The 22,558-nt window shown below is 46.9% G+C and overlaps 1 protein-coding gene across 1 annotated transcript in view; it reads left to right on the forward strand.

Annotated features, from left to right (window-relative positions):
- The window catches only part of ATP9A (ATPase phospholipid transporting 9A (putative)), a gene marked incomplete at both ends in the record, with an annotated part of 52,006 nt that extends 33,584 nt beyond the window's left edge, over nucleotides 1-18,422 (forward strand). The window contains 13 exons of the mRNA XM_084271649.1: nucleotides 5,727-5,819; nucleotides 6,450-6,533; nucleotides 7,240-7,410; nucleotides 9,098-9,196; nucleotides 9,463-9,552; nucleotides 9,688-9,832; nucleotides 10,758-10,822; nucleotides 11,587-11,742; nucleotides 13,067-13,131; nucleotides 13,915-14,023; nucleotides 15,299-15,356; nucleotides 17,260-17,463; nucleotides 18,286-18,422. Of these exons, the coding sequence (XP_084127775.1) occupies nucleotides 5,727-5,819; nucleotides 6,450-6,533; nucleotides 7,240-7,410; nucleotides 9,098-9,196; nucleotides 9,463-9,552; nucleotides 9,688-9,832; nucleotides 10,758-10,822; nucleotides 11,587-11,742; nucleotides 13,067-13,131; nucleotides 13,915-14,023; nucleotides 15,299-15,356; nucleotides 17,260-17,463; nucleotides 18,286-18,422 (1,476 nt within the window). The remainder of the gene's footprint in view (nucleotides 1-5,726; nucleotides 5,820-6,449; nucleotides 6,534-7,239; nucleotides 7,411-9,097; nucleotides 9,197-9,462; nucleotides 9,553-9,687; nucleotides 9,833-10,757; nucleotides 10,823-11,586; nucleotides 11,743-13,066; nucleotides 13,132-13,914; nucleotides 14,024-15,298; nucleotides 15,357-17,259; nucleotides 17,464-18,285) is intronic.
- Between the last annotated feature and the right edge of the window lie 4,136 nt (nucleotides 18,423-22,558).

Here is a 22,558-nt window from a genome sequence, read left to right on the forward strand (position 1 = left end):
TTAGCTTATTGATCTTTGGTCCCTTCTTCAGCATAACAAGGAGCTTCCAGCCCCCTCCAGCTGCTCCCTCCAGCTCACATCTCTGACTTGCCACGTACTCGGGGTGGGGGGTTCAGCAGTGCATGTCGGTTCCTGCAGGGCACTACTGGGGGCAGTGTCTTTGCAGGAAGGTGGTGCTTCCAGGGCGGCGCTGGGAAGGAAGAGGGAGCTGGAGCATCTCCTTCCAACTGTGAAACCCAAGGCCCTGGAGATGCTGGAAAATGTTGGGAGAGAACTTTTGCTACAAGTGCAAGGTGGAAGGAGACATAGGAGGGACTGGGGGGGCAGAATGTTTTGGCTGGCTGTGAACTTAACCAAGGCTCAAGAGCTTTATAATTGGCAGAGATGCCATATTACCACTTGGGTAAGCAGCTGTTTTAGGAACACCTGAAACCAGTGCTGCCAGCCAAAGAAATCATCCCTGTTACCCTTCTCCTGGGACCCAAATTCTGTGTCCCCTCCCACTGTGGCCAACACAGTGAGGAAGAAGAGGAGCACGTTAGTGCTTTCCCTCCTTGAGGTCAGGCAGGAGCAGAAACATGAGTGGGTTTGCCAACCCAGTTTACGCTGTGACTCCAAAGCAGTTGTGGTGGTAGAACAGGAGGGGATGGAGGTGGCAGCAAGTGGGAAGGAGGGAGGGGATCCTGGACCGATGGCACATTGAATAGCTCTAGGATGTCACCAGAGGTATTGTGGAAGTGCTCCCCAGATCTCTGCCAGGCATTGAAACTCCTGTCAGACCCTGCAGAAGTGCAGCACTGCAGGAGGGGGCACTTGTAGCTGCAGGGAATTGCAGAGATTTTATTTTGAGCTGTTTAACAGAGCCCCCAGCTATGCTGGGAACACCGTGTCATGAGCAGGGTTTGAAAATAGCTGATTTAAGGTAAAAGGGTGCATTTGTGCAAGTACCTTTATCAGCAGCAGCAGGCACTGTGCACACTAAGTACCTGCCCAGCTACAACTGAAGGCAGAACTCTGTGGGTTTATATACAGGCACAGTGTGAGGTTGGGCTTTCAGAAAAAAGTTACCTTAAAAAGAAAGAAGAAAGTGTGGGTGTTAAAACCAGTTGAGATCAGTTCTCACCATTATCACTAGTTTCCAGGACGGTGCTAGAGAAGCAGTGGTAGTGAGACAAACAAACCGGCGATGGTAGGGCACTTCCATTTGCCAGCGAAGCAAACAAGGTGAAGCAGTTGGAATGTTTCTTTTGGAGATAATTAAAACACCCTTCTTGTTTTTTACTGAGAGTACAGACAGATAATTGGTACCAGGAATCTAAAACATGAATATGAAACCCGTAATCCAGGGCAAGGAGTGATTTGTTGTATCATTTCATGGGATCTGCAGCTTTGTTATTTAGGGTGGAGAGAACAGGTAAAACTGATGCGTTTGGTTTAGGTGTTTTGGGGTTTTTTCTCCTTCCCCCTCTTGTTTACTCTGTGATAAACTGGATTGCTGCGTGCTTGTTTTGAGGCATCTGGAAACAGGGTGTAAAAATATCTTCTGCCTCATGTGTTCTAAGTTACAACAGGAGGAGTAGCCGTTGGGTTTTGTTAGAAACAGTGGGGATCGGTAGTGCACACATGGGCCTCACAGAATCACAAGGTTGGAAGAAACCTTTGAAGATCATCAAGTCCAACCATTCCTGTGCTAAACCATATCCCTAAGTACCTCATCAACCCTTTTTTTGAACACATCCAGAGAAGGTGACTCAACCCCCTCCCTGGGCAGCCTGTTCCAGGCCCTGACAACTCTTTCAGTAAAAAAATTTTTTCTACTATCCAATCTAAACCTGCCCTGGCACAGCTTCATGCCATTGCCCCTTGTTCTATCTCCTGTCACCTGGCTGAAGAGACCATCACCCACCTCTCTACAACCTCCCTTCAGGTAGTTGTAGGTGGTGATAAGGTCTCCTCTCAGCCTCCTCTTTTCCATGCTAAACAGCCCCAGCTCCCTCAACCGCTCCTCATACGATTTGCCCTCCAGCCCCTTCACCAGCCTGGTTGCCCTTCTCTGCACTTGCTCAAGGACCTCAATATCCTTTTTTATGGTGGGGAGCCCAGAACTGCACACAGCACTCAAGGTGTAGCCTCACCAATGCCAAGTACAGGGGCACAATTACCTCCCTAGACCTACTGGCCACACTCCTTGAGAGCAGGTTCATTTGGTCGGCTTTACTGGGGGATGTTCACAACCCTCAGCTTCCTTGGAGCCCTGGCAGAGCACAGCCCCCATCAGAGGCGGATGTGAAACAGAGTGATGCAGTGGTTGTCTTCAGCACCTGCACATGCTATGCAGAACTTGGGTATTTGGGTAACAGGGAGATTTGGTGGTAAAGATGGACGTGTAATAGGTGTGTGCAGTTATCTTCACAGACCCATGAAGGACAAGCTGTGTTTAGCACAGGCTAAAATCGTTAAAGCTTGTTGTAATTGGTTCTCTGTGTATTACCCTACCTGGTGCTCTGGACCTGGATCTCTTGTTGCTCAAGGAAGCGTGTTTGAGCTCTGGATCACAGACACCACAGCACTGCACAGGGGGGAATGAATCTGTACTTCAGGTTGTTCCAGGCTTTGGAATATTAAACCATGCCCAAGGGCAGGTGAAGTGGACTGGTAGGCTGAGCTTGTATCAGTGTGTTGTATCTGCAAAACTAAGAGATCTGACTGGATGCATTTACATCGGCATGCCCAGGAGTGTCCCGTGCTCTGTGGGGTAGCTGCAGCCAGCGTGGTGCCTGTCTGTTTGCATACAGCAAGTGTCAGTCCCCAGGCTGGTTATTTTTAAAGTGCGGGTGATGTGCAGACTTCAGGGCACGTTTTCAAGACCTAGAATGACAACAGAAGAGGGCAGATGAGACACCTTCCTCCCCACTGCTTACTGTAAGTGCAAACTTCTGAGGAGTTGCTGTTGTATCAGAGGTGTCAGAAGCAAGCTCACCACTGCAGCCAGGCGTGCTTCACTAGATCATGTTTATCAGCTTGCAGAGAAGTGGATGCCCTGAAATCTTCTCATCCAGGTGGAGAGCAGTCCTCTGTTTTTTTTCCCCTCTTTGATTTGAAGCTTATTTCTTTTTAATTACCTGTATCTCCCCACTGCATGCTGGAACTAAAGGGACTCTGGCATTTGGCAGCAGTAATACTATCACCCAGCAGTGGGCAGTGGGAGCAACATCAGGGCCAGACCCTGATGATAAATGCTGTCACAGCAGCATCCCCCTCTCTGCTGTACTCCTCAGTTGTGTCTTCGCTTTGCAGGCACTGAGCTGCTTTGAGGAGCAGATGCTGGCTGCCCTGTTCCTATATACTCCAAAACAGTATTTACGAGCAGTGTTTTCATTAATTAATTAAAAATAGAGAGTTTATAAATGGGAAGTATGTATGCATGTGGAGGCACTCCATTTGGGCTTGACCCCTTCAGCACACCTTCTGAAGCTGTGCTGCCTGTTTGGCAGCTGGGAATCAGGGGAGGGAAAGTAGTGTGAAGCATCCAGAGGACAACAGCTGCAGAGAGCAGCCAGGGAGGGAGGGAGAAGCTGCAGGATGAGGCTGTGCTCAGCACGGTGGTGAGCAGAATTCAGATGTAGTGTTTTACTCTCAGCTACACAGATACTGCCCATTCTCATACATGGCAGTTTTCTTGGCTAGCAGGAGCTGCTGCAGCTGCCTTGCCAGGCTTCCTGCACGATCCGGGTACGAGGATTCAGCACGTGGTTCGTGTGCCCAGCCCAGGGATGCTCCTCCGAAGCCCTTGTCAGGTGCCCATCTGCTGCGATGGTCCTGTCTCCTTAGGAAGGGATCTCCAACGTGTGACTTTTAGTAACTGAAGAAGTAGTTAGTGTTGAAAACAAGTGGCAGATATTGCCTCACTTGGGATATTTTTGCTCTGTCTGCTTGTTTCCTTGTGATCAACTGTCATTTCTGTAGCCCATCATTTCAGTTCTAAGAAGCCATGCTCTACCAAAGCAGCCACTCTTCTCAGCTTGCTGACTTATCTTCTTGAAAGAAGGCCCGTTTGTTTGACCACAATATTTTCCATTCTTCTTTTTCTTCGCGTTGTTTTTCCCCTTACCCATGTGGAATGATCTTTGTTGTAGAGCAAAGATAGTGCTATTGTCATATCTGGAATTGAAAGAAACCTTTGAACCGTGGCCAGAGTCAGACCACGGTGGAAAAAGATGCCTCTCCAAAACAATATAACTGGCAAATCTCTGTGTAGATTTATAGTGTGATCTTACCATAATATGAGAACGCACTAACCTCCTATTGAACTCGGTGAGAGGAAATGACTAATGCAAGGAGATAGCTGATACAGTATTTATATTGGACAAAAAATCTAAACTATCTTAAGCCAGTTCTGCAGCACGGGAAGCAGAGTCTTTATTCAGTTTCCTACAGAGATGTTGATAGACACTTCTTAATCAAATAATTTAATAGATAAACCTTTACCTTTGGCTACCGCCAAAAGTGTTGTGTTTAGTTTAAGCAGATTCTAGTTGTTTTGATAGAGTGATGGGGATTTTGCTTTGGGTATGAGGGATGCACAGGCATTGGCATATGAAGGCTGTAACTTCAGGACATTACAAAATCTGCTGAAGCTTAATATAAGACTCTTCCTTGTGAATATCTTTAAGATCTTGGCAAAAATACTCAGTAAATCAGCTTCATTATCCTTGGCTACTTCTTAATGTATATCCATTGCATTTCAGTATCCACATCAGGTGTTCCTTTATGGGTTTTTTGCTATGGAAGTGGATTCTGCTGTGCCAGTGCCATGGGACATTAGGCTTTTACCTGCCACCTCAAACTCTTCATGTTGTGAGAGCTTTCACCACTAGTCTGTGTCACTGCAGAACGGATCAGCATGTGTATTAAAAAGTGTCCGCTGTGCTTTGCTTTCATTCCTGTGTTTTCTAAAGGACTTTTCCCCCTTCGTTTGTAGCCGTCTATTTCCAGACCTTCCTGGGCTTTCTGGCTTTGCGTGTTAAGTTTATTTTCTTCCCATCCCTGGTGGCTATCTTGGTTTACAGAGCAGTTTGTTCCTTACTCATTGTTTTGTCTCCTTTGAGGAAATTGCCAAGGTTTCCATTAAGCCTGTAGTGCTGATCGCTGTGACCTCCTTAGGTATCTGCCTGGTTAGAAGGGGGTTTTTAATTTGTGGTAATGTAAATATGCTCCACTTGCAGCCTGCAAATTACTTGTCACAGATAAGGCTGGCAGCAATCTAACCTTTCTGTGGCAAGTATAAACTCTAATTACACTTATGCCATATAATGTAACAGGGGTAAGTCAGAGTGATTGTTACACGGTTAAACTCTGTGCATCTGTTTTATTGCTTCAAGTAAGAAAGAAATAAATTTCCAGGGTGAGGGAGTGAGGGCTAGAGGTTGTTCCACAGGCACACGCAGTCAGGACTGAGAGGTGTCTGCATGCACATCCCATGTTGCTGATTAAAAGGTGATCATCCTTGTCTAAAGGATTATTCCTGCTGCGAATAACCGAGTTGCAATTGAATAGGCATCTCCTCCTGGCGCTGAGACAAGGCATGAGCTGGACAGACCTTCAGCCTGACCCAGTGCAGGCATTTTTGTGACTGATGTGCAGAAAACTCATCACTTGGCTTGCTGAGGCCATTCCAAATATGCTGATGTTGGCCCTGCTTAGACTCTTCTGTTTCTTATCTGCAGGATGAATCCACAGGAGAGATCACCTTCTACATGAAGGGGGCTGATGTGGTGATGGCTGGGATCGTGCAGTACAACGACTGGCTGGAAGAGGAGGTATGGAGCCGTCTCTCCTCCTTACGGAGGGTTTGTCGTGCGAGTGCTTTCCTCCTTCCAGGGCACACATGACAAAGCTTGTCATGGTGGCAGAGGGGGGACAACTCCTCAGTGTCTGTGATCCAGAAGGTCACTCATCTTGGAAATGCATTGGATTAGTCTTCAGCCAAAGATACTCCTGTTAAGGGGGAAGTTTGGTGGTGAGTTCAACATATGTAGTGCAGAATAAGTCCTGTAAACAAATGGATCTTACTGAGAACTGATTGCCACTCAGGATCCCCACATTTGTCCTGGGCTTCATCCTTCTGGAGTCTTCAAATCGAAGGCTTGTGTCCTTTTACTTAGAGACAGAGAAAATGCAATCACTGGGGTCGTTCTTGATACGCTGATATGGCAGAGAGGCCATTTTTGTTTCTGATTGCTGGGATAGATTACAGACCATTGCAGATCTCCTTTTTCCTCTTGAGTTTATCACGCACTTTATCAGATGGTACAGACTTACTGGGGTTGCTCAAATGGGACGGTTATTTTCTTAACCTGCTATCTTATGCTGCCATCTCTGCAAGGCTACATATAAATCATCTTACTGGAGCTGCAGTTTATGGTTTACAATGGGATACTTCTTTCCAGTGTGGTAACATGGCTCGGGAAGGCCTGAGGGTTCTGGTTGTAGCCAAGAAGTCTCTGACAGAAGAGCAGTATCAAGACTTTGAAGTAAGTTTTTGTTTGTTTTTTCTTCTTTGTTTTTAAATAAACAGTCACTGGAGTGATTCTCCCAGCCCTCTAGTGATAATGCGCCTCTCATCTCTACTCCTTCTGCTGGAATTGTCATTCTTCAATGTCTTGCTGGTCTTTCAATCAAAGTGGCTTTTAAAGTGGTCTGTATGAAACTGGATCCCAGCCAGGACCCTCCAAAACCAGTTCCCACATCCTGCCTTGCTGTCTTTCACAGTTAGAAATTCTGCAAATATTCATGGTTTGTTAGACACCCCGTCTTGGTGTGAGGACATGTGCTGGCTTTCCATTTTCATCACTGTGTTCTGACATCCAGGGAGCTGACAACCAACTGGGATGTAACCCAGCAGGGCTCCACGGAAGCCCAGGCTTCCCGCCTGGGGTTGAGTAGAGCAGTCCCTACCTGCAGCCTTGATTTACTTACCAGCCAGTTCCAGGCTCTCCACTGGCACCACTTCAGTCGCTGCTGAGCGCCTGTGTGTACGAGGATCAATCACTGTGCACAGGGCAGGCACAAACTAAGAGAAACTTCCTGAAATATTTTCCACCTTATTCCATAACGTGCACCCTGTGTTCACGAGCCATTGCAGGTGCCCTCCCTGGATGTTGGTTAGCTGATTAACTGGTTAACCCTGTGTTCCACAAACTGTGTGTGTGAGTGTGGCTGTGTCTGCTCTGTCCTCAGGCACGCTATGTCCAGGCGAAGCTGAGCGTGCACGACCGCTCCCTGAAGGTAGCCACAGTCATCGAGAGCCTGGAGATGGAGATGGAGCTGCTGTGTCTAACGGGTGTGGAGGATCAGCTGCAGGCAGACGTCAGGCCTACCCTGGAGACGCTGAGGAATGCTGGCATTAAGGTCTGCCTAACCTACTGTCGCTCCTAGCAGGAACACAGTACCTGGGGAGTCTGTGGCACTGTCCTACAGACAGAAAATTAGGACAGTTTGGGAGCCCTGTAAAGGCAACTGTTTCTCTTCAGGAGTGGGAACTGTGGGGCTGGATGGTGCATTTTAAACATCACTCTGGGAACAGAGCTTGCTGAAGTAGTAAATGTTACCTAAAGACGTGAGAGCACGTTGCCTTCTGTGCTTTCTTCCCTGAATGTGCTCTGACCCCTTCTGCAGAGAAACCCAGGGCGTGGGCAGAAGGGCGGCTATGGGATGTCTTTCTTGGAGGTGGATGCATGAAACAGGACTGCTCTGGATGCGCCTGGGCTCTGTTGGAGCACAGGGCTGTGCACATACATGTTTCAGTAGCCACCAGAGGGGGTCTGAGCCAAGAGAATCGAGACCAGATTCTTTTTCTTTCCTTGGTTTTTCTTTCTTTATTTTTCCCCTGGCTTTCTGGGCTCTGGCACCTTCATCTCAGACACCTCCAGCCTGAGCTGTGCCCAGCCCTGAGGGAGCCAGTGTGATGCCTGCCTAGTCTCCCTCTCTAAAAGCTTGTCAGTCAGATTCTGGACTTAGAAAAGAAAAACAAAACATAATAATTGGATTAAACATTCATATTTGAGCAAGAAAAGTAGGTAAAAGGTTCTGGTTGTGGTTGCTGTGCTTTAAGTAACAAAGTGAGCAAAAGTCTTGAGCCATGCTATGAATGCAAGGTAGGGCTGTGTGTCTGGGGTTTGGGTAGGAAGTGGAATTCAAGGCTGATTCCAAAGCAACTTAATGTTTTCACCTTGGCTGGAGTCAGCAGCGGGGTATGGAGCGTGTCACCGCACAGTGAGCGTGATGCTTCTGCGCGCTCCCGCAGCCATGTGTTCATTAGGGTGCTGCATGTGAGACCAGGAGTGAAGGTGCTCTTGGAATTCATCAAATCTTTTTCCAGCGTCAGGTTATTAAGCAAATAAGTGAGTCTTTGCGTGTGTTCTGGGGTTTTAAAAAAGCTTTATTAAACATCCTTGGGCGGTGTCTTTAAACAATAAAAACACCAGTGAAAAAGCAAACCGGGCTCTGGTCTATTTGCCTTGCTGAAGGAATGCCCTGCCAGCCTGTGCAGGCTGGTGCTGCTGACATTGCTTTCTAACGCCGCCCCGCACCAGCGCGAAATAAAAGGAGCAGTGTGTATTTAAAAAAAACAAACCCCAACCAACAGAGAGCCCGTTCCAGACGCACACATCAGCAGTGAGCTAAGCCTGGTTGCATCATCCGAACTTCAGGCAGGGCCGGGAGGGATCTCTCGGCAGCGAGGCCCCGCTGACTTCAGCCACGAGCTGTAGCTGGGGTGGGACACGTTAGCACACACGCACACATTCTTCAGCCTGTGTTTTGTGGGTTTATCGGCAGAATCTTGACATGTTGCAGGTGGGAAGAATGTTACACGTAGTTTGTAAGTCCGTCTGCGTTTCAGCCTCTTTAAAAGCTTTGCTTTCCTTCATCTGAGAGAAGTTCCTTGTCTGATTGAAAATAGGGCTTTTTAAGAGCAAGAATTTGTGTATGTGTTCTCACAGCCCCTTCCTGTGCTGGCACTGGCAAGTGGTACCTGGATGTCCTGCAGACTCGGCCATTGCAGTTTGCATTTAACCCGTGAAATATCTGATTGTAGGTGTGGATGCTGACAGGGGACAAGTTAGAGACAGCCACGTGTACAGCCAAGAATGCGCATTTGGTCACACGGACACAGGACATCCACATATTCCGACTAGTGAGTGACTCCCACATATCCCTCTCTCAAGACTTGCTTGGCACCCCAAAGTCTGGGACAGGAGGGGTGCTGGGAGCATAATTTCCCAGAACATTCTTATTCTTTTGACCCAGCTTTCTGTCCCCTGAACTTTGGTTCGTGACTCTGTGTCCCACGTAACTCCGTGTGCTGTCCACCTGCTTTGCGTTTGCTCCCTGTGGGACTTGTTCACTTGTTTTTTCACCCAGCAACCCAAACCCTTGCTCAGCTGCCCTTTCCTTCCCCAGGTGACCAACCGTGGAGAAGCCCATCTCGAGCTGAACGCCTTCCGCCGGAAACACGACTGCGCTCTTGTGATTTCTGGCGACTCACTGGAGGTAAGCTCCAGGCACCGCAGGCTGCTCAGGAACACCCCAGCCCACCGTGGCTCCCTTAGGATTCTTTGTTTTGTTTTTAAAAGGAGCTTTCATATGATGAACGCTGGTGTGATGCTTCTGATCTCTGTAACCTAGGTTTGTCTGAAATACTATGAGTATGAGTTCATGGAGCTGGCTTGCCAGTGCCCTGCCGTCGTGTGCTGCAGATGCGCTCCGACGCAGAAGGCCCAGATCGTGCGACTGCTCCAGGAGAGGACGGGCAAACTCACCTGTGCCGTAGGTAAGGGACTAGGCAGGGAGGACTGGCCACATAGGATGGTGTCTCTGCTTCCTCTTCTTTCGGGCGAGTGGTCCCGTGTCATCTCCTAACACTTGGAAACTCCAAGCTGGGGAACAGTTTTTGTGGGATGATCGCTAGGATGAACTTTGCTAGGAAACTTCAATGAGAAACTGCTCATAAATATTTGGGGTGGTATCTTTGCAAAACAGAGCTTCAGCATGATCAATCGGGTCACACAGAGTCACAGAACATTAGGAGTTGAAAGGGAATGCGAAACATCACCTAGTTCCACCCCCTGCAGAGCAGGATCACCTAGATTACATCACACAGGAATGCTTCCAGGCGGGTTTGAATCTCTCTGGGCAGTCTGTCCCAGCGCTCCATCACCTTCACAGTGACAAAGTTCCTCCTTATATTCCCCTGGAACATCCTCTGTTCCAGCTTGTACCCGTTGCCCCTTGTCCTGTTGCTGGAGCCTGGTTCTGTCCTCCTGATTCTCCCCCTTTACATACATAAACATTAATAAAGTCACCCCTCAGTCTCCTCCTCTCCAAGCTAAAGAGGCCCAGCTCCCTCAGCCTGTTCTCACAAGGAAGGTGCTCCACTCCTTCCATCATCTTGGTGGCCCTGCACTGGGCTCTTTCAAGGAGTTTTATGGCTTTTATCAGATAAAGTGCCATTGTTAACCTGTGGGCTGTAATGGTACACCTACAAGTCAAAGTGATCAGTGGCCTTGAATCCCTGGGCATCTATAAACAAACTTCCCAAAGAACTGAGATTCCCAGTTGATATTTGAAATCCCCCGTTGTTGATAGAGCTCAGTGTTTCTCCTAGTACTGCAGCCTGCTGGAGGTGGTGTTGGTGGGGTTGCAAGTTGCCTCTCTGGCTTAACTACAGTGTCACTTCTCTGCTCTCTGACCTGCAGGTGATGGAGGGAATGATGTCAGCATGATCCAGGAGGCTGACTGCGGTGTTGGAGTTGAAGGAAAGGTGAGATTACCTCATGTTTATTACAACTTTCTATGGCAATTCAGAAGCTCGTTTGCATCTAACTTGCAAATGGGTCTTCAGAAATTTGTGCAAGAAAGAAAGAAGTTTCCACCAGAATAATCATTGGACTAACAGCCTTATCATGAAAAACATCTGGAAAGGAGACTACTGTTTAATAGAGTTCAAGTTCATTATGTGGTTCTTGGCAGATTCCCTGAATTTAAGCCATTGTGGTTGGTTTGGGGATTTTTAATCACACGTAGATGCTCCAAATGCTGGAGTTGTAATGACTCTGGTGACATACACCCTACAGATAACTAGTTCTTAATTGTCCGTTAGTGTAGAAAGCAAGCTCCGGGTTCGAGCTCAGGGTCTTGCATATGGAGCTGCTTGGAGCGACAAGGCTGGATTTGGCGGCCGTGGAAGGACTCTGCTCTGAGCCAGAACATTGAATGACTGAACTTTGGAGACTGATAATTTGTGTTCAAAACTGAGTTGATGCAAGTGTCACATTAACATACGTGTTGTGAATGGTAATCCGGAGGGCTGCTTAGACTTGGAGGACAGGGTTCACATGGGAATTCTCCTCATGTTTTTGCTCTTTGCTTAAAAAACACGGTGGAAGGCAGAAGTGCTCTCCCCCACCTTACGTTCTGCAAATGGCCTTGGAATTTCTGTCAGTCATAACTAGGTAATGATATGGTATTCCTTTGTTTCCAGTAATGAGATGATCTCACTGTGCTTTTACTTGCTGTTGTACACAGGAAGGGAAACAGGCATCGCTTGCAGCCGATTTCTCTATCACCCAGTTTAAACACCTGGGTCGTTTGCTCATGGTGCACGGAAGGAACAGCTACAAGCGGTCTGCAGCTCTCAGCCAGTTTGTCATCCACAGGAGCCTGTGCATCAGTACAATGCAGGTAACTGAGCTGCTGGGGGTGAGGTGAAAGAGCGTGGAGTGACGATTTCTTCTCGGGGGCTGGAACTCAAGGTTCTTACTTGGGTGCCCAAACACTTGAGAAGGTTCCTGGTATTGGACAAACATCAGAAACTCCTCTAAAACTGGACAAGCAGCATTCTGCCTTTGAGAACGCTGCTGTGACACAGTGCATCTTCACTGTCAGTGCTGAGAGCCTGAACCGGGGCACTGTGGCTGAAGAATGTCTCCGCTGAGTCAGTGTGCTTCTGCTCAGGTGTGCTTGGAGCAAGGTCTTCAAGTACCAAGCCCAAAATGAAGTGGCTGAGGGGGACCTGGCTCTGAGCCCAAGGAGGCTGCTGGTGCTTGGTTGGGCGCACTGCGCAGCGGTCACGGAAGATGTGCCACAAAGGCCACTACACACATCAACCTTGCCGAGTGCTCGGCAGCTCGCTGCAGCACCGTGAGGCCATCTGTTCCTCTGCGTTTCAAAGGGAACCTCAGGAAGAGATCTGGTGTTCACAAAATGTACATTGTTCGCGTGTGCCGAGCCTCAGCGTGACGAAAATACAGTTGCCAGTTGGCAGGGAGAGTTGAAAGGGATTTTAAGAGCTCGTGAGCCAAATCCTGTTCCTAGCTCTGGTGACTTGAGTGAAAATTACAGTTAAGGATGGAGGTTGCTCTTTGGGAATTGGGTTTCCACGTCACAGTGTACTGATAAATTCCTTAAAAATACTAATTTTTAAAAAAATGTTTTATATTTTTGAGAAGGCAGGTTCTTAGCCCTCCTCCCTCTTTAGAATAAACACATAAGGAGGGATGCATTAGAGACAAAAGCTTCAAACTCAGGGGACAATCCAGCTTAGTCTGCAGCTAAAAACAAGAACAGAAAACAACCCCCTAACTTCCGACAGAAAAAAAAGAGAAAGAAAAATTAATCCTGAACTCTTTGGAGTTTGCATTGGGGAATGTTAACTCCTTACATTGTGGAGGCATCATCCAAGCAGAAGTAAGTACACACCTGTCCTTCACAACATCTGGATGGCTTTGATCGAACCAGTGGGCTTTGGAGGGAACTCTTTATGTTCTTTTCTGTGGAACTACATAGCAAAAAGTTTTCCAGCTCTCCACTATTTGCTATTAAACACAGCTTTCATCCAAGGTTTGCGTAGGAGCAAAGAGGGTTGATATTACATTCTTCTGTCTTCATTTCAGGAATTTGGAGAACCCACTGCAAGTATGTTCCAGTTTGAACAGAGTATATTTTTAAGCTGTTACTTTTCCTGCAGTATTTAACGCCTGAAAAGCTTATTTCTCTTCTTTTCTAGGCTGTTTTCTCATCAGTATTTTACTTCGCTTCAGTTCCTCTCTACCAAGGCTTTCTCATCATTGGGTAAGAGCTCGCATTTTACTAATAGTGGGTAAAACCTGTGCATAATGAATAGATTTGGGCTAATTAACATTCAAGGCATGCACAGCTCCACTCTGCATGTTTCACAACACTGCTTCAGAAGATGGATTTGATCCACGTCCCCTTTCTGCTCCTCTGTGCTGAGCGAAGCCACCGAGGCAGCACGAGTACTTCTGGAAGCCTTTCCAAAAGGACACTTGGTCATACTGGGAACGTGAGAAGCAAGCCATCCCCCTGGGAACACTCCTTCCATCCTAGGAAAAAGCTGAGGGACAGTCATTACGCTCCAGCACCTGTGCCAGTGCCCAGCTCCTGGCAGTGTCAGGCAGGGGGACAGCCCAACCCCCTCAACATGAGGAATCAGTTCCTGTCTCGGATACTTTATTGACTTCTGAATACATGATTAAAAGCCAAACAGCAAATTCATCTCACTGCCTTTGAATGTAAGCGAGGTCAGGCCTGATCTGTAGAGCAAACTTTGGGATGGGATAGGTCTGTCCTTGGCTCTGTTGCAAACCCTTTAGCACCAGTTGCAATACTTGAACCAGTTATCTGCGTGTGAATGTTTCTAATCAGAAGCCATTCAAAACACAAATCCTAGAGGGTTTTCCTACATGCAAAACTCCAGCAAGTTCTATTTGTGAGTTTTGGTAATGTTTACATCACCTGGCACTTCAGGAACACCATGTGTCCTTTCTGGAGACTAGAGTTCTCCCTGTTTATCTACACTGCAGATAATTTACTGGTCTTCTACCTTCTTCCCAGGTACTCCACAATTTACACAATGTTTCCAGTGTTTTCTCTAGTCCTGGACAAGGATGTTAAATCTGAAGTGGCAATGTTGTACCCGGAGCTCTACAAAGATCTCCTTAAGGTGGGTGAGGCTCTTGTTTGTTTGGCTTGATCCCTGTGTTGATTTGAAACTCTCTAGATGTCTAAAGGCAAATAGAGTACCAGTAGGTACAGAACTTTATCATGTGTTTTCAAGCAAAATTGCTTTAAAGGCAAATTTGAATTAACGGATACAACCAGATTTCCTGGCAGTTTGTTGTTGAACGCTACATGAAATGCGATTTATTAGAAACGGCTGGGGAAATAGAAGTTCCATTCTGTGGGAAATTCTAGGGATTTAATATTACTGATTTGTTCCAAAATAAAGGGGAAAGAGAAATTGTTGGGGATTTGGCACTGTCCTGAAGCCAGAATAGGGGATGGGGGGACGGGATACGCTCATTTGATGGAGGGAAGGAGGTTATCACATAGTTTCTTGACTAGAAATTTGCCTTGAGGATGTTCTGGAGAGACTTGAAGGTTTGGTTGCTGTGCCATTTTTGTAGCTTTAGCATAAAAGTCAGGTCCTTCTCCTTAGAGAAAGAAAACTTATTTGATATTTACAATACAAATGTGAGGAAGATAACTCTTGTCTTAAGCTCTTTTTTTTTCTTTTTCTCTTCTTATTTTTTTCCCCTGGATTTTTTTTTAATAACTGGGGTATGCAGACTGGGAACATCTTTCTTAATTGAAGGAAAGGGTGGACTGAGTCTCCAACAGATCCTTTCCCTCAAGGATTTCTGTTAAACAGATACTCTCAGAAGCAAAGCCTGTTTTTCCAACAGTCTGAATAAGTCTCCATCTGGTTTCACTTGTATGTTGTCTCTTATGTCATAAACCACTAATTCTCCAACCATCCTTAGGCCTGGTCTAAACATAGGGGGGTTGTACTGGTATAGCTGTGTTGGCTGGAAATGCTGTTTAAAAACCTCTCTGCCTTCAGTATGATGGTGATTTGTGTCTCTGTGTCTAGAAATATAGTATTAATATATTCATGTGTATGTGTATACACACATCTTCTATTTCACAGTACAGTGACTAAACTCCTGAGACATCTTTGCGCTGAATGAATTGCGTGTGCAGTAAGGAGAGGTGGTGCTGCACTGTGCAAGCTCTGAGCTTCCACAGTCCCAGGCCTCCCTGTGCAGCATAAAAAATGAGAATCAAGTGACAGTACCTCAGGGTTGGCTGATTCTTTTGTTTTCTTCCCAAACCACCTATAAATTCTCCTTTATTAATTGCTGAGTTGATCTGTAAGTGCATGTTGATAAAAGAAACCCAATGGAGCTTTGTCTTTTTTCCTTTCTTTCTCCCCCAGGGACGGCCACTGTCATACAAAACGTTTTTAATATGGGTCTTAATAAGCATCTATCAAGGTAAGAGATCGACTTCTGCTAGTGCCTTCAGATGTTTTGATGAGTCTAGAATAACTCATCTTTGGTATTGCACACAGTTGGGTAAGGGATCAAGTGAGTTTAGCAATGGATAAATAATGAATAAATAATTGTTTTGCCTTGGAAAAAGTTGGCAGCATTACCAAAGGAAGAAATTTGCTAAAACTAAATATTGGCAGCAACTGGTCAACTAGTAGAAGTTCAGAGTGCTGTGCCTCTTCCCATTTCCATCCTTTGTAACTTCATGCAAGTTCTTTCAGCACTTCAATTACTCCTTCTGCAGATTGGTGACTTCCCTTCCTCTGGAAAAGGCTTTCACACCTATGGATTGCATGGGTCATTAGGTCAGGATGTGGAATACAGAATCTGCAGCTTTGTGCATTCTACCCAAACACTGTCTTCTAGAAGTGGCAGTAGTTCTGGTTACTTCATGGCTGTCTGCAGTGAAGGACTAGAGCAGAGCTCAGTCTTGATCATTTCCCATACGCATTAATTAGGCTGCTCAAACAGTTAGGCAAACGCCTTAATTACAATGCATCTGTTTTCCCAACACGGGTGCAGTAATTGGGGTATGTCTGAGGAGGTCTTTTCTTTCAGTTTGGCTTTTTGTATCAAGTAACTCCAACGCTTTCTGTAAGTGTTAATCAGGGAATCATGGAAAGCCTGTAGATAACGTGGAGCTGCAAAGCTAAAACAGCAGTATGATTCCATGACAAAATTTCTTGTTTTCTAAGACTCCCTTATCAACCAACGTCAGAACAAATGTGCCAAAATAAGCAGCTAGTTCTTGGCGATATCGTTGATATTACCCTCCTTGGTAGGGAGTGAAACCAGTAATATAAAAGCTCTCTTGGCGTTAATGTTCTGAAATGAATACGGTGGAACCCTAGGACAGGGATAACTGGCTTCTGATGCTGTACAAATGGGGTAGCAGAGCCAAGGCATTTACAGACAGCTCACAAGGGGTGGAAAGCTAAAGCCAGAGGGTGATGCATTGAGGGAAAGATTTCTTCTTGAGCTAAGACCACTATCTGGTTACAATATTTGGTTAAAGTGACTTCACTTCTGATGTGCTGAATAACTAGAAAACAGCAGGCCAAACAACTGGGCTAGTTGCTAGCAGAGATGAGCTGGACCAAAAACTTGAGCAGTCCTAAATTTTGGAAAGTTCACAGCTGGATTTGAACTCTGTGGCTCAAGCTCTAGTCACTCACAGGTTTTCCCTTCCGAAACTGGCCTAGTGATGGATGTTGGTGTGGATTACTCATGCTGCTAACATGAGTTATTTGTGCAGGTGGCCATGCAGGGCGTTGTGAGCAGTCCCTGGCTGGCCAGAATAGCAGCATGAAACAATGCATCCCTAACGGTGCTTGAGCAGACACTCCTTTTAGGGGAGGTGTAAAGGGGAGAAAAATTGACTGAAGTAGTGCAAAGAGAGGCTTAACCTGTGTCTGCTGAGCTTTTCAACACCTTGCTTCCATCTAGGCACTGAGGCACCACAAGAGGTGGTAGAAGTGTTTGCTATCTTTTAGCTTCTGAGTGGTAACCAACCACTTCCTGGGAGGATTCTGGGAAGATGGACTTTAGTGGTGTTAGACATCTCCAGTTGCCAAAATAGCGTGTATTAATTTCCTGTCTCCGGGTGCCTATGAATGTGATTGACTGCTATAAAAGTCTGGGCACCTCTGCTGTAACTTTTCCCTGTATTGTCATCAATTCTGTCTCCTAAATAGCAACCGATCATTGTCATTACATTCATCAGGTTTCATGAAAAACGGTCTCAAGACATGACCATGTTTCAGCCTTTCCAAGACCTAGCAGCAGTGGGTTTTAGAGCTTAGACTGATGTTTGAACTAAATACCCAAATGTTCCATTCCCTTGCAGGTAGTATCATCATGTATGGAGCACTCCTCCTCTTTGAATCCGAATTTGTCCACATTGTTGCTATTTCCTTCACGTCCTTGATTCTCACTGAGTTGCTGATGGTGGCATTGACCATCCAGACATGGCACTGGCTCATGATAGTGGCTGAGCTGCTTAGCCTCTCCTGCTACATTGCTTCTCTGGTCTTCTTACATGAGTTTATTGGTAAGGTTAAATGCCTTTTCTCCGGTCAGTTGATTGATAAGCTGGATTGTAACAGGACTGTAAAGAGCTGAACTGAGCTTGAAGGCAGTTGATGAAGCCAACAAGAATTACAAAGGCAGTGGTTCTGACCAGAATAAGCTCTACTGAATTTGAAGGCACTTGAAAGGTATTTTATGGCTTATTCTAACAAATAGAGGAGGTAAAGGTAGTTGGTAGGCTGTGTGCTGTCCAGGGAATCTGATTCGTACTTTCAGAGCCCCACTAAGTGTCAGCTGTCATAGGTAACAATGTGCTTGATGCCATAACAGTGGCCTTGATTGTCCTGTGGGGACTGAAGTAGAGACTGCAGATTGGAACCTCTGTTGTTGGTTCAAAAGTTTTCATCTTTGAACTGTGTGAAGGAGCTGTCTTCTAAAACCTGGTTTTATCTGTTCCATCAGGGCCCTCCTCTGTGGGTTTGGTTGTTGGGTTTTCTAAAATTTGGCTCAAACAGAGCTAATCCTTTTCCCTGGCTAAAGGAAAACGGGTGAGGAATTCACATCCCCCCAGTAGCTGCCTGGTTGCAAATACCAGGGTCGTAGGGTTTGTTCCAGCATTTGTTTGGAACCACAAGATGTCACTACTTCTTCCAAAAAGCTCTTTGCTAACTGAGGACAACGCAGATAACTTCCCGTGGGCTAGATCCCCGTCTCTTGCAAATGGGTGTGCTGGCTCCGTTTTGAAGGACGTTTCTGCAGCAATTCTGAGGTGTTGCCATTGAGTTGAGAGATGCATTGCTGGGCTTCCTGGCTCCATTGACTCTGTGCTCTTTTCTTTTCACAGACGTTTACTTCATCGCAACTTTGTCGTTCCTGTGGAAAGTCACCGTCATCACTCTGGTGAGCTGCCTTCCCCTCTACGTCCTGAAGTACCTGAGACGAAGGTTTTCTCCTCCCAGCTATTCGAAGCTCACATCCTAGGGCTGCTGTCCTTGCACACCAGAGACAAACATTGCACATGGCTGAGAGACAAAATTGTGTAGTTGTTACTATAACAAATACGTCCGATATTTGCATAAGGATCATGTGGTAATCTCTATTACATGCTGCTTTATTGAAAAAGACTCCACAACTGCCGTGAATGGAAACCTAACGATAGGAGGGAGGTTTTTTGAGGGCAGAGGCACTTGTTACTTCACCCAGTCTTTGTCCCTTTTGTTCAACTGAACCAGGGTCAAATGCATGTAACGGTGGTGGCGATGGAAGGCAATGGGTGTTTCGTGGGCGTTAGAGGTACCTGAAAGCTGCTAACTGACCTTGGGATTTACCTTTGACAAGTTTAAGTTACTGTTTTAAGTATCTGTGCTGTTCCTTGCATTGGGTCATGTTTTATATTATTTATCTTTTTGATTCAAGTACTTAGATTCTTTTGTACATCTTGGAGATCCCTTCATGTCGGCGATGCACTACACTGCTGACAGCTGATCCCTGATTTACAGCATGCCTTTTCCATACCGGGGCTCCAGCATGTCGGACCTACACACGCTGGAGAATCCGAGTGTGTTTGAGATTTTCCTCCAGTTGAAATGTGGTCACCCTAGTGATTTCGGAGGTATCCAGCCATTGGCAAACACAGGGAAATGTAGTCCAAAACGAAGAAGCTCGGGTTTGTTTAGCTTTTGTGTTTCCTGTTAGAAGGGGCTGGTGACATAATAGCTTTAGTCTGTATTTATTTGTATAGGAGAAAATTGTCTAAATGAAAGCAAATCCTCTTTGGAAAAGAAACTTGCAGTTGATTGGGCTGGAAACGTGTCGACAACGTGAGAAGAGACTCGTACTGTTCTGCAGACAATGTGGCAGACGTGTCCTGAATCCTTGGAGACTGGAAGGTCACAGAGCTGCTACTCCTCACAGCTCTGCGGAATCTGTCTCCTCTTAGGGCAGAACTGTGAAGATGAGCTGTGAGGAAGCCGAGGTGCTCCTAGGTGGATGTTGTTCATGGTGGTCCCCTCAGAGTGGCAGATTTTGAGAACCTCACACTTGCTTTGCTCTAAGAACTAAACCTGAGTCACGGAGGCAGGAGTGGTGCCTGTGCGAAGGCCTAAGGCTCGTGTGCAGAGTGAGTTTACTTACTGAATTTAAGCTGACAGTAATTGTAGTGAGCTCTGGTTTTATGGTGAGCACTGGCTTGTGCTATAACAGCCTGAGGATTGCTCAGGCTGCCTGGGAGAGTGACAGGGAGTTACGGGAACCTTTTACCCTTGGGTCTGTGCATGGAACACGGGTGAGCTTTCAGTGGCAGCCATCCTCATTGAATGGCTGCTTAGTCTGTGCTCAATTAGCTGCTGGCTGTCTCCTTCCCACAGCATAAAGCCCACTGTGGAAGTTGGCACTGCTTGGTGCCGTTGTTGGTTGGCTGCACGGAGGGAACAGGAGTGGCGGAGCCCAGAGCCTGAGCTCCCGTCTCCTGTGGCCCTGGTGTGAGGGCCAGACACTCCCTGGATGTCTGTGAGCCATGCTGAGTGTCTCTGATGGACTGCCAGCTCCTGTTGCCATTGCTATGGGCATGCTGCTGCCACACAGTGCCACAGTGCAAGGTCTGGTGTGAAAATGGGGGGAATGGGAATGTTGCATTGAAAGGAGAGCCCGGAGTCTGTGTGGACCCATGTCTTCAGTTGTCAGCTCTAAGGTAGCCATGGCTTGTGTGGTTGGGAATTGCTCTGGGGAATGTTAGCGCAGCCTGACCTGCCTGCCTGGTCTCAGGCCCCGTGGGTAAACACCAGAGAGGAGGGAGTGCAAGTTCTAGAAGACTTGGAGGAAAGTTGGGGTGTGTGTTATCATGCATGTGGCTCCGGTGAGAGGGAGGTGCGGGTCCCTATGGCCTTGGTATTTCGTGGGGGGAAACTCTCTTAATTAAAAAAATTATGTTTCAAAATCCTTCAGGAATCAGACCAGTGAATGCTCTTTCACCCAACCCACCGTTTCCTTTTGTGCCGGTCTCCTGATCAGACTCCTGTCTGAAGTGCTGATACACAGAAAGCAACCCACTTCAGAAACAGCAGGCTAAGGAGAAACAATTCCTAGTGTTCGCCTTTTCATAATGCTTTGAGAACTTGCCTTTCCTTCCCTCTGAATTTTTTTTCCCCTAATAATATATAATTCTAGCCATTTGCTCATGTCAGGAAGGGCCCTAGAATCACAGCACTTCCCAGTGCTTTGGCTCGTGGAGGAAGAGCTGTGCCTGGCCAGCTGGTTTGGGGGGAGCTGGGCTAACAGCCCCTGTGAGGTACCCTGCTTTGCCAAAAAGACACGTAATGTCATTTCACGACTTGCCACAGCTCCCGATAGTGTCAGCTGTGTTGTTCTGGAGTGCCCCATTAGTGTTTGATTTAAGGTTTAAATGTAAGAATCAAGACTTTCTTTGGGCAGCTTCTCGTGACTGGGAAGTCGAGTCTCTGGTGGGGGGGGTTGGCCGGCATGGCACGGCGCACGAAGCCCTGTCCCTGTCTGGTGTGTGTTAGTAGCTCAGTCTGCGAGACAACAGTGCCATGCTACTGTGTGTAAATATTCGAGGCGTGTATCTGGTAGAATTCCCCGTTCCCTGAAGTCAATACAGTTTACACTGAGTGGACCATATTTGCAAAACATGAGCTTACACCTAGGAAGGGAGTGACTTGTGCTGTCAGTTGTACCTGTGAGTCAGGACTTTAGTACGGAATGCCTGTTTAGTGGAACTGATAGTAATCTGTAGCTGTGTTTTGGGGTGTGAATTATATTCCTTTGCAGCTAGTTTTTTTTGCACAAGGCTGTAAATCCAGGGAGTAATCTCTGTCTGCGCATACACTGCATCTTACAGCAATCAGAAAGGTAAAACCGCCACCTGACAAGCAGCAGGGAGGAGGAATGATTGTTGTATTCTTCAAGTTCAGCACTTTATGTCTGTGATCTATTTCTCTTAAGTTATTTTAAAAATGTTTTTAAAAGCTAAATTTAATATATATGTTCATTCTTGCTGTGTATTTGAATAAATGGTTCTCTGCTGGAAATTTAATTTAATTGTTTTCCTCTAGGATGCTCATAATCTGTGCTCACTGGGAGTGAGGCATCATTTTCTTCTATGTGTTATCCAGTTTGTAGCCTTAGAGCTCTTCCAATTCCTTTTCTGTGTTCTGGCTTACATTCAGTAGCAGCTCATGTAATGTGTGCGCTTTGGGTGTGCGCCCTGACGATGCTGTGGGGTCGGGGTGGGGGGGGGGGGATGTCCTGCCTCGCTATGTGCTCTGACTTCCCATGCACTGTGCCATGCTGCTGCATCATGGGGCATCGTGCGGGTTTTGTGCCGAGCGCTGCTCTCTCCTTGCATCGCTGCGCTGACAGTGTGTCACAACCTCCCCAGTGCTTTAGTGTTCTGCTTTGGCTCTGGATTTGTTCCCTCCGTAGAACTTGTCCCGTTCTCCTTTGCCAACGTTTGTTTTGCTGGGCTCCCGGCGCGGTGGCAGCGCACCGTACGCTGTTCAGCACCAGCAGCTTCAGTCTGTGAGGGTCTTGGAACATGGCTGGGCTGTGATGAGTGACATCCCCGGTGTCCCCTCGGTGCTGAGAGCTGTGTGCTGGGAGCTGAGCTGTGGCCGGACAGCCCGCGCAGCGCCAGAGGCATTGTTTGTCTGTGGTCTACTTGAGCCATCGCAGGGGAACCCCATGACACCCTCTCCCCTCGCAGCCACTTTGCTGCAGTCGAGCCGAGTTTGTCAGGGAGCCCCAGAGAGTCACAAGTCTGTCTTGTGGCTTTGTCCCTGACGAAAGCTGCTGCCTCATCTGATGCATCCTAAATCTGTGGTGTGCACAAGCAGTGCTCCGAGCCAGGCGTGTGAGCTACTCCTGCATGCAGCTCTGCCTCACAGGTTCTTGGCTTCATGGCCACTGTTGCTGGGGCCAGTCTGGTGCCCGCTAAAATCGTCAGCGGGAGCTGGAGGGGCTCTTGTTTCACTTCTTATTAGTTACTTCTGATTAACAAACGCGTGACAACCTGGGTTCTACAGCTTTGCCAATATGGTCCATTACTACTGCCTCCTACACCTTGTGTACTTCTATGCCTTGGAGAACATCTTTAATTGTTA

This window comes from Gallinula chloropus (genome assembly GCF_964237585.1).
Source record: "Gallinula chloropus genome assembly, chromosome: 16".
Classification (NCBI taxonomy): domain Eukaryota; kingdom Metazoa; phylum Chordata; class Aves; order Gruiformes; family Rallidae; genus Gallinula; species Gallinula chloropus.